Source organism: Nestor notabilis, unplaced genomic scaffold (assembly GCF_000696875.1).
Source record: "Nestor notabilis isolate BGI_N333 unplaced genomic scaffold, ASM69687v1 scaffold19309, whole genome shotgun sequence".
In the NCBI taxonomy this organism is placed as follows: Eukaryota; Metazoa; Chordata; class Aves; order Psittaciformes; family Psittacidae; genus Nestor; species Nestor notabilis.
The window spans coordinates 3,699-19,039 of NW_009945324.1; the positions used below are offsets into that span (position 1 = coordinate 3,699).

At 39.7% G+C, this 15,341-nt stretch overlaps 2 protein-coding genes across 2 annotated transcripts in view; one reads left to right on the plus strand and one right to left on the minus strand.

Moving 5' to 3' along the window:
* LOC104412193 (elongation factor G, mitochondrial-like) overlaps positions 1-9,927 on the plus strand; it is a gene marked incomplete at its 5' end in the record, with an annotated part of 13,443 nt that extends 3,516 nt beyond the window's left edge. The window contains 8 exon segments of the mRNA XM_010022825.1: positions 1-111; positions 4,118-4,272; positions 5,224-5,308; positions 6,659-6,796; positions 7,484-7,585; positions 8,257-8,313; positions 8,722-8,859; positions 9,841-9,927. The exon segment at positions 1-111 is cut by the window's left edge and continues 30 nt beyond it. Of these exon segments, the coding sequence (XP_010021127.1) occupies positions 1-111; positions 4,118-4,272; positions 5,224-5,308; positions 6,659-6,796; positions 7,484-7,585; positions 8,257-8,313; positions 8,722-8,859; positions 9,841-9,927 (873 nt within the window).
* A 249-nt stretch (positions 9,928-10,176) lies between these two features.
* On the minus strand, positions 10,177-14,893 carry LXN (latexin; the record flags this gene model as incomplete). Its single annotated transcript, XM_010022826.1, has 5 exons — positions 10,177-10,272; positions 11,241-11,303; positions 13,291-13,427; positions 14,054-14,228; positions 14,831-14,893. Coding segments are annotated over 5 exons (534 nt in total), but the record flags the coding sequence as incomplete, so codon positions are not given.
* Between the last annotated feature and the right edge of the window lie 448 nt (positions 14,894-15,341).

Genomic DNA, 15,341 nt, shown 5'->3' on the forward strand with positions numbered 1-15,341 from the left:
GCTGAGGCTGCAGAGAGACGTCGGGAATTGATTGAATGTGTTGCTAACTCAGATGATCAATTTGGGGAGCTGTTTTTGGAAGAAAAGATTCCTACACCTGCGGAGTTAAAGGTAACTTTATTGTGGTTGTTCTTCCTTGTAGTACTATTACCTCGCTGTTTTCTCTCCCTGTCCTCCTCCCTTTCTCATCCCCCAGTAAAAAGTTCTTGAAGTCATGAAGAAATTTTTTTTTGCTTGAGTTCTTTGGTGTGAGTGCCACCTCCCACAGGTGGACACCCACTTCACTCCCTGTTGAGGGCCCATTCCAGATTTATTTTCTTTATTTTCACTGAGAAGTCTGAGCTTGTGTGTGCCATTTAGGGACCAGCAGATGGCTCAAAGATACAGCTAGTCATTTTGTCATTCTGTTGCCTTGCTGTGTTACACCTTGATGGCTTTGACTTGCTTCATGTCCCACAGCAAGTCAGTTGTTGAGATGCTGTAAGTTGTCTTTGTGCCTAGGAAATCCTGCCTTGTTTTGTATTTGCATTAATTACATTCATCTGAAGTGAAAAGAGCAGTACGTTAGAAGGGAACTGGAATGATCTGACTTGGAAACATTGGAGGAAACGAATCTAGGACAAAATACAATTCTGTGAAAAAGAGAGTTGCATTTCTTGAAAGTGGGGGAAAATTGCTGCATGATTAATTTTATTAAATACTTCAGATATGAAGTGGCAGACATGCCAACATAAAGGGATGCTCACAGAGGTAATGAATAATGTCATTTTCCAGATATCAGATGGCTGTAGACTGAAAGTTACTTGTTCTTGTGATAGTTTGATGTCACCATTTCTTCAAGTGCATGTCCATGTAGTAAAAGGTGGAAGGGAGGCCTAGGAAGATCAGCTGCGGTTGTATAGTCTTTGTGGAAGTGCTGCCACTCTTCAGTCCAGGATGAGATCCGTTGTGCAGTTCTAGGGAGGCTGGGTAGCAGGCTACTGTGTGTTCCTTTGCTTAGGCTGTTCTGTGTCAGACTTGGCAATCTGCACATATTGCTGCAGATCATTATGTGTGATGGCAGCCCCTTCTTTACAGATTATCATTGACTAATGATGCCTTTCAAGCTACTGCAGTATTAGCTTTAGGCAGGACAGGCACAAAGCTTGGCTATCCCAGCATGAGCATAAGAGAGCCTGTGCTGCATGTGGACCTGCTTCTGCTGTGCTGTGAGCATAAAGTTAATCTGAGGACATGTACCCATAGAGAAAGAGTGCTAAGCTGGTTTGCATTCACTGCACAGCCCCATGGAGTGGATATGTAACTCAAGACAACAACATGTGGCTGTTGACATGCAGCAGTCTGCTGGGCTTTGTGCCTTGGCACACGGTGGTGCAAGGGAACCGTACCAAGGGCTGGATCTAAACATGATTGGTTTTCCCTCTTAATGCATGCTCAATGCGAGGATTTGTGTGATGCAGCTTGCTGTTTGTCACCACCTCTTGCTAGTGTTGGAAGTTAACTTAAGCAGTAATCTTCTAGTGCCCACTGTTACTAGTTATTAGTCAAAAATTGAAACTGCTACAGGAGTTGCTTGATGTGACTAAATGAAAAAGTGAGGTCTGAAGAGCCTTGTAGACAGACAGCTTTTTCTAAGGGAGCTGCTGTTGGAGATAGAACAGCTTGTCTTTGAGCAATGATGTTGCACAGAGTCTCCCTGGGGCCTGGAGCCTGCCTGACATGGCACTTTCCACCTCCTTTTGCTTTTATTTGCCTTTGCTAAAGAAGACAAGCTGATAAGCAGGAGCTGCTTCTCTGAGTGGAGCCTGCGAGCCCAGCTGAGTTTGAGTCATGTTATCACTGAGGTTGCTACTTTAAAAATAGCTTTGAAATTTAAGTCCTCTTCTAAGTATCTGGCTTGTTAGCAGTGCCTGGTTGCCTCTGTGGTTGTGCTTTCCCCATTGGGGTTTGCAGTGCTTGCTTGCCTGGAAGTTGCCTGCTCTGTCTGTTGCAATGTAGAGGACTGGGAGACCCTCAAAGCTGATGGGTCTTGCAAGTCTTCTGAAGGTTTGGTTATCTGAATCTTCCTGATCCCTGAATTTTGATTTCTTTTTAACTTTGCTACAAACCTTGGGTTTGGAGGTGTTTTGGTTGGGGTTATTTCTCAATTGGTTTAGCTGATCTACTGGTGATTAATGTCTCTAGGAGGAGTATGCAGGAATCTCTGTATCCCAGCTTGGCTTGAGACAAAAGCACAAGGATTTTTTTAAAAGTACTAAGAAAACATCTCTCTTATTGATAACCAGACATTTAGTTATTCCATTAATTAAATATTATTTTATGACACCTGAGCTATTCCTGTTACGAAGCAGCTCTTCTCGCTTTGATAAAGACAGAAATGTAATAGCAGTTTGAGAGACCTGTAAGGATCTGTCCTTCACCTGGCAGAGAGAGTGGTACTGGTGTGATGACACTGTATTGCTGGAAGAGGCAAGAGATTTTTAGCAGGAAGCTGTTTATGATAGCTCCTGCTGGGGGGGAAATCTGTTACCAAGACAGATTTGTCTATTCAGCATGCCTCTGCTTCCCAGTTCTGAAAGCCAATTAATTATAGCTCTAATGGCTGTAGTATTGCAGATGCAGGTTAATTTGTACTAATATGTCCCTGAAGATGGATTTTCTTTCAGTGGCCAGCAGCCAAGTTTCCACTGAAAATATCTTTTTGTGGAAGTGATGCTAAGTATCACTCCTGGATGCCACAGTCGTAGCATATGATGTTTGCTGAAGATCAGCTGCTTAAACATCACCTAATTTGCTGCTCTCCATAATACTGCACTCAAGGACCTGATATGCCCCAGGTACTCAGTGGGGCACTCAGTGACTAAGATCTTTACGTGAAAATAAAATTACATTTTTCCCCAAGGTAATTGTTGATGAGGACAAATTGCAGTCATGTTGCTTCGTTTGAAAACATGTGGCCTAATAAAAACACCAGGCATGAGCACAGCCATATTTCCAGTGCTCTGGAGAACAGACATGGGCAAGATGAGCAGAATTGATGATGCAGGATTTTTACCTTGTATTATTTTTGTGGTCATTACGTCAACAAATTTAAGGAACCACTTTTCTCTGTTAATTATGAAGATAGCTTAGCCATCTGTCTTTAGGTACTTTAAATAATTCCCAGGTTAGATGATGTGGTTAACTAACTTGCTCTATCAAGGAGAATTCCTTTCTTTTAGCTTATCAAAGATGACAGGAGCTGCTTTTGGTTGGAGTGGGGGCCTCAGTAAGCACAGGGAGATGGCATCCTCTAGTGGCAGGGAGAGGTGGGACATAGGTGGCAATCTCAGCTTCAGTAGTTAATTCCATGGTGGGGAGGGGGGCAGATAGCTTCTGTCCACCTTTATGAAAGACATCTACAATCACTGTTACGGAAGCTGTTGATGCTCAGTTCTACTTTGCAACATCGTGTAATGCTTGGGTGAGAGGTGCTGAATAAGCATGAGATTACAATGCAGTTTATCTTGCTCAGTTTGCTAGGATGTCCTGGAAAGATTCCCAAGACATGTGGTGCAACTTCAGCAGGTCTGTAGATGAATGTGAAGCGATTCTTCAGTTACGCTTTTTGAACATCCTTCATAAAAAAGTGATGATTCACTGAGCATGGCACTTATCCAAATATTCCTTCCCTACCTCTTTCAGAAGTTTTCCACAGTTTAAGGAACTACAGAGATACTGAAGCATCTCCTCTGACTTCCACAAATTTAAACATGTTTTGTTTCCTGACGTTAACTAAACATGGAGAATGAGACATCCAAAACAGAAATAAAGAATACTGACTTTACCAGCAGAGAATCAAGAAACATTTTCTGAGTATTTGGAGGTTATCATAATATTTATTTTAGGCATTTTCATTTTTCAGTTGGATTAAACATGAAAGGAAAAAAAATCTCACACTCCTCTAGAATTCTGGTGAGAAAGTTTTACGGGAAACTCTGTGCAGGGGTTGTACAGGAGACTGTGTGGGAGCGGGTACTTAACATCAAGAATAGAGATGACCAGCAAAAAGACCATCTGACTGCATCAGACTCCTGAAGTTGTTGCAGGAGGAGAGTAATGCACTGGTATTTTCCAGCTTGCAATCAGAAGAGCAACACTGAAGAAGTCTTTTACCCCAGTACTTGTGGGAAGTGCTTTAAAGAACAAAGGAGTACAGCCGTTGCTGGATGCTGTCCTGGAGTACCTCCCCAATCCTTCAGAGGTTGAGAATTATGCTATCCTTAACAAGCCGTAAGTATAGTCACGAGCATATGGAGTGATCTTGCAGTCGGGCTTCAAAGCAGTGTAATATGTAGCAGGAAACATTAACAAAATACATGATCGTTTCCCATTTGTATTAAGTAATGCCACCATAATTTTGCACAAACTGCCAAAACTAAGAAAGCTTATCTCTCATTTGAGGGTTTATACTGGTATTTTTAGCATGTTAGTTGTTAAATTTGAAAAATAATTATCTGATTAGATAGTTAGAAATTAATGGCAACTCTTAAATTCATGCTTACAGTAGAGGAGAGAGCATATGAAATGTGTAAAGAGCATTTTATTCTTTGGATGTGTTTGTTGAAGTAGATGTACCTTCACAATTAAAAAGCGTGAAACCCAACATTAGACCCAGTAAATCGCCCTTAACATTTCAGTTGTAGCTTAGAGGCAGCAGTCAGGTCTTCATAATGTGCTTGAATAGTTCAGACAATATAATCATAGCTGAACAGAAATGATGCTAATAAATACAGTTTATGACTTTTCCTACCAGTGGTTGCCTGACTCTTCAACTCCTCACTGCTGCTGTGTCTCTCATTGCCCCTAATGTCTGCCTGCTAAGATAGACTAAACTTCCCATGTGGCGTGCATTGTCAGGAGAGATACTGCAGTGTCTCTTCCTTCACTCTAAAACCAGACTTGCTAATGAGTTGTGTCTGAGTATATGATTAATTGCTTTCATGGCAAAATAGTTGGATGATACATAGGACTAGTGAAAGTTGTCACAGTTTTGACCTCCTTTTTGGGATCTGCTGCAGTTTCTCTGAGATACTTTGTGAGCATATGAGAGCTACATACGTATCTGTAGGTCTCTGTTATAAACCTACAGGCCCTTGGGACTTGCCAAGTTAGGGCTCACGTTTAGAGGATGCTGCTATGTTTGCTTCATAATGTAAACTCCTCTCCATCCCTGTTTTTAAGGGATTCTGAGGACAAAACCAAGTTCCTCTTGAACTCTGCACGAGATGATTCCCGACCTTTTATAGGCCTTGCTTTTAAACTGGAGGTAAGCTGTTACTGTTTGCCTTTCTAATGCAGCAAACCCACTAGAGAAGCAAAGCATTTCCTGCAAGAGTTGGTGTATGCAAGTTCTACTTGCAGCAAGCTACTGGTGGCTTGTCATTGATGTCTGGGAAATGCCTTTCATTTGTGGGGGAAAGCACCCATTTAGTTTATCTTGCTCAGTTTGCTAGGACATCCTGGAAAGATTCCAAAGACATGTGGTGCAGCTTCAGCAGGTCTGTAGATGAATGTGAAGAGGTTCTTCAGTTATGCTTTTCAAACATCCTTCATAAAAAAGTGATGATTCATTGAGCATGGCACTTACCCAAATATCCCTTCCCTACCTAAATGCTTCTTTCAGAAGAGTTTTCCATAGTTTAAAGAACTATGTATTTTCAGCTAACTACTGTATTTTCAGCATGTCTATTTGTGCATGTGATGGCTTTTTCACTTGGCCACTGTGTATATAGTAAAGCTAAACTGAAAGTTTCTGGAGAATGGATGTCCATAGCATTACCTAGATGATTTACTCAGTTATATAGTAAATATAGTATAGCTAAACTGAAAGTTTCTGGAGAATAGATGTCCATAGCATTACCTAGCTGATTTACTCAGTTTCTTGCAAGTTTCCCATGCTACCAGGATCTGAGCTCTGTGGAGCAAAAGTTGTACTGCATTGTGCTAACCTTGGAGTAGAAAGGAAAGTATTCAGATTCATTATTGGTGGTTTGACTAGAAAACAGAATGAGTCCAAAAAGATGGTACTACCAAAACTTGTGTTAAAAAAAATAAAATCAGCTTATATTTAAATAAAATGTAATTTCTTTTTAAAAACTGGTTTCAAGCATAAATTCCACTAATGTGTCAAACACTGCCAATTTAGAAATTTTAAAATGGGTTATGTCCCTCAAATACATCATGATTTTCTTAGTTAAAACCTGAAAATTTGCAAGTTTTTTGGGCTTATTTCAGATACTTTCAGAAATGGAATGCAAGAGAGTCAGAGGGGAAAAAGTACACAATTTTAATCAAACAAGTTATTTGCTACGTGGAGGGTAGCCGTTCAGATTTCATATGGACAGGACTGGCCAGATTGTTAATTAACATATGCCTCTGCTGGGAAGGTCTAGGAGTAGTTAAGCTGGTGAAGTAAAGAAAATTGCCAGGAGATGCCAAGTTCCATTCCAGAGCTAAGGGAAAGCTGAGACTACGTCAAAAAAAGTTTCATTTACATGTCTAGTATGTAAATTCAAAACAGAAACATCCAGTCAGTCAGTGCAGATGATGCTTTGAATAGTAGTAGTTTTGCCTCCCAGAATGATTATATCTGACTGCTAATGAATTTTTATTCCAGGCTGGCCGTTTTGGGCAGTTAACCTATATTCGAGCTTATCAGGGGATGCTGAAGAAATCCGATTATATATATAACACTAGAACTGGGAAGAGAGTGCGTGTACAGAGACTTGTCCGTATGCATTCAGACAACATGGAGGTGAGAGTGAGAGGTACAATCCACACAGATTGCCTTTTGAGCTGCTTTCACCAAACCTTTCAGCTATTTCTGAACGATGTGATATGTCAGAGTTCTGCTTTTGTTGTTAATTCATACTTGCCTCTAGCACTTAATAGAGCTCTGCAAGAAACTGGAATGATCTCTAGTGTATTGCTTCCACTGAAGTGGAAGAATCTTTGCCCGAGAAACATTATCAAATGGCTCTGAGGTGACAGCTAAAGAAAGTCAGCTGTGGTATTATCCTCATACTCTGTATTTCTGGGAGAGGTGAAATAGGATTGGCAAAATACACACAAAAGTTTTTTCTTCCACAGGATTACTGAATACAATTCTGAAACTAAAAATTGATTCTCAGACAGCTGCACATACTAGTCTTTCCTGTTTAAAATTCCTGAACTCCATAGGTGGGTCAGGACTGCCTGATGAAACATCGTATGTTGCTTGCTTCATATCCTCAAACTAGAGTAAGGTAACATCCAAGCTGAGGTCTCCTTTTTGTGCTTTGAATAAAGAGAGAAGTTTAACAGAGCATTTTATCAAACCTTCAATTTTCAGAGTAGCTTAACTTCAGGCTTTTTAACACAGTGTTTATATATCTTCTTAAATCCAGGTGTGGGTTGTAAGGTCTTTCAGTGTTATCTAAATAGTAAACTTTACTTTCTTAAGGATGTAAATGAAGTTTATGCAGGAGACATATGTGCGCTGTTTGGAATAGATTGTGCTAGTGGGGATACATTCACTGATAAAACCAGCACTGACATTTCCATGGTGAGTACACCTTTTCATCTGTATGTCTCATGCATTGAAATCTGCCAGGATTTTGTCATGTAAGTTTGTAATAATTTGTTAAGTTTAAATATTTTCTGACGTATATACAACCGCAAGTACTTCTTATGATTATTTGTTATACCTCATGGAGCTTGAGTATATGGAAGTATGGTATGGGCAAGAGAGATACACACCTGTTTGCTATGCTTGACATCAAATATTATTTCAGTGTTAGCAAACTGTCTTGGGCTGTTAGAATTGGATGCTGTTACCCAAAAGTATTAAGCTATGTATTTGTATATGTATTTAAATACATCAGTTTGGGGGTTTGTTTGTTGGGGTTTTTTTTATTTATATATATTTACAAAATCTCACAGGAAGTAGACTTCTCACCAGTGTGAAATCCAGGTATCATCTTACATCTAAGAAATGGTGTTGGAAATACTGTGGCTGGCAGTACAGTATGCATTATGTTATAGCCTTGTAGTAATCCTCAGCAGAGTTATGTAATTTTGTTACACTATGATATTAGATATAAGGTAGGTAAGTAAAACAGTCATCCCTGTTTGTAAGCCTGGGTTCTTGCGGCCAAAATGTTCTGGAGAAATTACAGAAATCAGCAGGTGTAGTGGAACTTGGTTGTATGATCTCTTCCTTTATGGCCATTGCAGGAATCAATCCACATCCCTGATCCTGTCATTTCAGTAGCCATGAAGCCTTCCAACAAGGTAGGAGAAGCCTATGAATCAACCTTCTAACTGAGTTACCTTCCTTTGCTGCTTTTATAATTCGGTGCAGGTTAGCAGCTAAATTGGGAACCACAGACTAAAATGAGCAGTGTTTTCAAATGTTTTATCTTAAGTACTTAAGAATGTATCATTCAGATAATCCAGCATGTGACTGCATTAGACGGCATCCCTTAGCCATAAGGAAGATGCATGTCTTTGACCTGGATAAACGTGGACTTGAAGTAGCTGGAAGGATAAATACCGTTATAAATGTGTGGCTGTGTTTCAGAAAATAACCTTTTGAGAGTCAGAGTGCTAAGCAGTTAAGAGGAAAAATTTGAGGCCTTTTTGTTGTGCAACTTGTAGATATTGAGTTAATGTTTTTGTGTGTGTGTCATTGCTTTTCAGAATGACTTTGATAAATTCTCAAAAGGCCTGAGCCGCTTTACAAGGGAAGATCCCACTTTCAGAGTCCATTTTGATGATGAGAGCAAAGAGACCATTGTTTCTGGAATGGGGGAACTGCACTTGGAAATCTATGCTCAGGTAATTTGGAAAGCAGATTCTATGGACTCTACTTTTGCTCGTTTTCCAACCAAGAATTCTTCTTCCTTTCTGGCTGAGACCAGAATTTATCTGCAGATGGCCTAATTGATGCCAGTCTTTACTCCCGATTTTGTAATTGGGTGCTTATGCGCACATCAAGTTTACAAGATGTTTGGAGGTGTACAACTCCATTTGCTTTAGTGTAATCAAAGTTATCGTATGACAGCTATTTTGAGATCTTCCCAGCAGAAAGCACTAATTAATGTGAACAATGCTAGCTGCTTAGGGAAGAGCTTAACTTCTTAATCAACTTTTGAAGATTCTTCCTCTCCAGTGGTTCTATTTCGAAGGCTTTTGTAAATTATTTCAGTGAAACTTATGCCTGGAATATTTTCACTGTTTGGTTCAAATCCATAAAAAATGTATTAAGCACTATGCTTTGCTTTAGCAGCCTTTGGTTATAATTAATTTTACTGTTGGCTATTTCCTATAAAAGAAATACTCTTATTTCTGTGGTTTTAAATATATCATTCCATAATAAGAGATTATGCAGGCAGGAGTGAATAGTTAGAATAATTACTGATTTCTTTGTTTCTTTCAAGTTGATGTCTATATTTTAGTCTAACGCAATAGATGTATCTGAAACGTTGACAGAATGAAGAAAAAGTGGATTTTGTCTTTAGAAACTTAAATTTGAGTAAAATAACTAATGCTGTTCCCTTTTCCTGTATCTAAAGCTATAAAGCCCTAAACAAGGTTGACTGCAAAATGACAGTTAATAATTTGTGATGTTAAAAAAAAAAAAAAAAAAAAACAAACCCAAAAACCCAAACACCAAGACCCCAGAAATCAGTCCAGCCCCAAACCAAAAAAACTGGTTAACCCTGATTAAGTTTCTCATGTCAGAAAGATCTGTCAGTAAAATGATTTCCAATAAATTGTTCCAATTGAACAACTCTGTATTTCATTCTTCTCCCACAGCGAATGGAAAGGGAATATGGTTGCCCCTGCACCATGGGAAAGCCAAAAGTTGCCTTTAGGGAGAACATCTCTGCCCCTGTGCCGTAAGTATTCTTTCTGGTAACACAGCTTTTTAAAATTTATTTTGATGCAGACTTTGATTATGTAGCAGGGAATTTGCCCTTTGGATTATCAGATCAAAGCCAATGTACAGGAAGAGTTTAACTGAGGAAGAAATCAAAGTCCTTAACTCCTTCATACCTTGGTTGTGTATCCACCATCATCAACTTATCTGCCCTCCCTTCAAATGCTTATTGTAGCGTTTGAGCTTCTTCCATTGCAGTATCAGGTGGTCCATTATTCCGATGCATGTTTTGGCTGACAGCTCTCCCGTGTCACTTGAACACCATGTTGTGGGTGCCAGAGAACTGTCATTTGCCAGGGAATGATCTCCTGTGGGTAGAAAATAACACTGTAGAAAGCGATACGATATTTTCTTTGAGCGATACCAAACAGGAATTGACTGCTGCAGTACAGCCTTACCTGGGCTGATTATAAGTAGTTGATCAAGCACCAGCAATAGCACAAGGTAAGCACAGTAACACACAGTCCTGTGACTTGTCCAAATATCTGAAGGTCTTCTACAAGTTTTATTTCAGCCACTGTTGTGCTCCATGCTGCTGCAACTACATTTTTCTTGCATCTTGGCAAGTTCTGCAGCTTGAGCATGTCTGTGTTGGATTTCCCCTCTTACTGTTAGTGCTATTGCTATTTTGGGACACCTGCCCTTCACTGAACAGAGCACAGTGAAGAACCTGTGCTTTTGTTCTGCAATTAGTTAGCTACTACTTCTCTGGAATTTTTCTTCATAGAAAATTTAGGAACTAAAAGCGCTATAGATGCCTCAGCTGAGAATGTAGTCAGGCAGGAAGCAGTAGAGCTGTCAGTGGGAGATAATAATCTCCAGTTATTATCAGTGGATGATTTATTACAGGAGGTTGCACGATTGAGAACTTCTTTTTCAAATTTTCTGTATTTTTCTTATGAAAACACTTGCTCAGATCTCAAAATTATGATGGAGAATAGCATACAATGTAAATACTGTTTTGGGAACCAAAGTTTCTGCTGCTTTCTTCCATGAACTGCTGGGTTAGATGATGCATCTATATATTGTATAAGTAGTATAGAAGCGCTGTGCAGCTCCAGCTGGAATACAGCTAAGCAGTCCTGGATACTGGCAGCTGCTGCTTCCCTTTATCTCTGGCCAGTTTGGCAACAGTACTTCCCAGGAGGAGAGGGCTGTGAATGACCAATATATTGAACTTCTGCCATTCCCAAGAAGGCCCAGAAATAGCTGAGGATTACTGTTTGCTGACCAAAAAAAAAAAAAAAAAAAAGCTTTTTAGAAATGAAGACTTTACCTGGGATACCATTTCATGAAGTAGAATCATGAAGTCAAATTCAAGATACTCATCACTTCTTTTCTGGAAAGACAAGATGAAAAGGGCTGAATGCAGGGCTTATCCTCGCCTTAAAAAAGTGACTCAGTTCTCTTTGAAATACATGAAAGAATTTTTATGATAACCAAATGAAACAAATAAAGCAAATGGAGCTTAGTCACTATAACAAAACAAAAAGATTCTGTTTTCTGTTTCTGTGAACTCCAGAACTGCACTGGAGAGACTGAACATAGAACCTGTGCTAATTCCTCCCTTAAGGAAGCTAGATTTAGCTCAACTTCAGGAACTCATTTGGGAAGGGAACACCTGATCCTACAAGGTGTCGATTTAACCCAAATAATCCTAAATAAAATTGTCAATAGGTTAAGTCTTGGAACACACTCCAGAGGCTTTACAAGTTATCAGTAATTGTGTGAGCGACAATGCATACACTGGCCTTTGGAACATACTCTTCATGTATCTATTCTTCAGGGAAAAGGAACAAAATTACTGAAGAGAAATGGCAGCTGATTTAGTTTAATAGTCTTATGTCTGCCTTATCCTTAAATTCATCTGGTTTGTTAAAGAGGGTTTTTAATCTTGTTCATGCACAGCCCTGCAGCATCTGTGAATTGCTTTAAGATAGCCATCAGAGGGAGCAAAACCTTAACAAATCGTGCTACCAGAATGAGTTTCTGCATTTCTTTCATAGCCAGAATTTCATGGGAATTCACTGGCTGTTCCGAAGGGCAAATCATGTGGGCTCTAAAAGTCTGTTCTGAAGCCTCCTGATCTTCTGGGTTTTCTAAATGTGAAACCCTGCTTCTTTACCCTAGCTTACATAATAAATTTCCTTGAATTTCAAGTTGACCATCCCTTCAGGAGTTATTCTCAACTTATTGTATATGTCCTCCAAATAGAGAAGAACGGGGAGGATCTATTGTTAAATTTTATTAATTTAAAAACAAACCCCAAGCCTGCTGTGACAACAGCGTTTCTGAAAGCAAACTGCTTTATCAGTTAAGCCTGTTCCAGGCAAGACATTTCCAAGGCCTGTTGATAGTGGCAGCTAGTGACTTACTTAATTTGAACAGCTACAGTGAGATCTGCCAGTTATGTTTATTGCTTAGCTTAGGGCAGATCCAGATCTGCTCAAGATAAACCCTTCACCTGTAACCATTCAGAAATAAGTGAAAGCAGAAAATATTTTGCTCTGAAGTATGCTGTTCCCTTTGTCTTGTGACACATCTTCCTGAATTAAATTTTCTTATCATAACTTTAATCAATGCTCATCATGCTAATAAAAGTCATAGAGCTTGACTAAAAATTAATTTTAGGTTGCCCCCCCAAAATACTTAAAAATCAGTAAGTTTGGTGAGAACAAAGTAAACCAGGTAATGATGAGAGTGGAATTACATCAATACTTTCTTTCTTGATTAGCATTTTGTGGTGAACAAACAAATGGATGGAGACTGCAGTAGTGCAAACAGAAGCACTGTAGATTGTTTTATTGAATCTGAGGTACAGCCCATTGCTATTTGTCTGGACACAGCTATTGCAGAGACATCAAGCAGTATTACTGTGACTGATTGCTAGATCATGGTGTAGATCAAGATATAAAGGACAGTATTCCAGTGCATCTTATGCAGATGCAATAACACTGTCAGTTTGGCTTACACTATAGATTAAAAGCAGGAAAGTAATATAAAACTCTAATCAATGCGATGACCTCAAAGTAGAGAGTCAATTTTCTTAACTAAGTAAGTGTAAAATGCTGCTCTTGCTAAGAAAACATGGCTTCTATAAGCAAAATTATGAAGAGGAGTGATCTAAATCAACACTGAAGAACTCACGATTTGCTAGAAGGAAGGATTAGGTCAAACAAAACCTAAACACTGGCTTAAAAATGAACCAGACCAGGAAGTTCAGAGACACCTGAGGTTTCTTACTTAACAGCTGTAATCCAGTACATGTCACAACTCCTTAGCTCTTAGATGGTATTTTTTCTTGCAGGGCGTTGATGATAACTTACCACTTGCTTCACATGTTTAATTTGGGCAAGTTGGAACTTAGTGTTTTCAGTCGAGTTCTGCCATATCACATAGCCAGAGGCAACCCATGCTAGCAGACGGACAGGCTCCATTTCTGGGGATATGTTGCCATGGTTGTCTGGCAAACAAAATAACATACATTAAGCAAAGTTCATGTAGTTGCAGCCATTAACAGAACCTTATCACCTAACAGTAAGGCTTGGTGCTAAAGTCGCTCACTTAGGTTCCTCACTGGGTGTCATAGATCTTCCTTATAATTGTGGAAGAGCTGCTGCATCACCACTGTGTTTTCCTCCCACTTCTTTCTCTTAACATACATTCTATAAGGTCTTCAAGACAAGAGTTGCTCTAAAGTAAGAGCAGACCCTAGTACTACAGCAGAGGTGTCTGATGTACTATGCCAAGGACAGGCACAAGCAGTGAGCAGTACGCTGGTAAAGGAAGAGGTGACAGTAGCAGGTGGTTTTCAAGAGTAGTTACATGTAAACCATATAGAGGTTGTGGATTTCAGAAATTATGAATAAAATTACTAGTGTTGTGACAGACACACCACCATGAATAAGAGAAAGTGAGTCAGCATGTGTTCAGAGTAGGGCTAATGGCCTGATCCCCCTCAGCTCTGGCTTTCATAGCAGGGAGTCCCATAGAGATTGTGGACCACCACCAACTGAGCTCAGGTTTGCTTCTGGTCATGGAGGATGCTGCCTCGAAAACTTCCTTCTTGCCCAAACCCCTTCTTTGTACCTGGTATGTTTTCTGCCACAAGCTCTTTTTCCAGGCTCTTGATTCGATTGTAGAATATGTTATCTGCTTCATCTGTGTTCTTTAGTTCTCCTTCTATTGTGAATTGCACATCTGGAGCAATGTTTTTGTTGCCCAGATGATAAAGAATCTCAGCAGTGCAGTTAACAGTACTGTCCTGTTACAGAGTTAATTACGTGTATTAATATTTGATTAAATACATGTATAATATTGGTAATTTGTAGTTCTAAAATTTTTGGTTTCTTTATGTAGCTGCCGTTTTCTCTTAAGTCTGGCCCATAGAGATCTGTAATTATTTAAGAAAAGGTTAAATTCATAATATTTCTGTGAATATACTATAAGGTCAGTGTTCTTTCTGCAGTGATAGAAAGGGCAATGGCTGTGGTGCAGAAGAATGTTACTTGGGCTCTTCAAGTGGAGTAATGGGTTCAAGTAACTGCAGTTTTCAGTTGAATGACACTGAAATGTCCCTGTCATCCTTCAAGCATTTTCTTGTGTTACAGTAGTAGGTACCAGATGCTCAGGGGTTTTATGGTGAGAGAAATGGGGGGTCCCTTATGGTAAAATTTAGCCTTTTTTTTTTATTATTTTCCTGATTTTGCAGTATAGAAAAATCTGAAGCATGATGTCAAGTATTGTTAACTGGTGTGTTCACTGGCCTCAGCTAGGATTAGCAGCATAAAGCGATGCATTTTTATTACGTGCCAGTATGCCAGCTTCTGCCCCCCGAATGTGTTAGTTAAATAAATGTGAACTCACTTTGTCAAGGACATCTTCTAACACCAATTCCAGGTGGTACTTATGCCCAACACCATCGATGTCCTAAATAAGAAAAACATTCAGAACATTTATTTAGTGAAATGACTTTGCATTGTGGAAAATATTCTAGTTTCTGTGAAGCGCTTCAATGGTGTGATTCTCTGCAGGGCCATGCAGAGTTAGGATATTCTTCTAGTTTTTCCTGCCATGTTAAGATCACTTGTGTACCTGGTGTAGCATCTGATTAGTACCTCTTCATCCACCTCTAGTATGCTATGTAAGTATACTACTTATTTGCCCAATATTTGGGCTCGCTGTGTGACGCTGTCCAGTAATGTGCAGCTTGGCTCAATACTGAGGTAAGTTTTACCAGGGGTCCTTATATTAAGGCTGTGCTGTTGCCTTTCTGAGGCAGCCTTGCCCTCCTCGCAGCCTGCGAGTCAGCCCCTCCGCCGCGATAAGCGAGGCCGCCGCCCGCGTTCGGGGGCAGATAACCTGCCAGCGGCCCTCA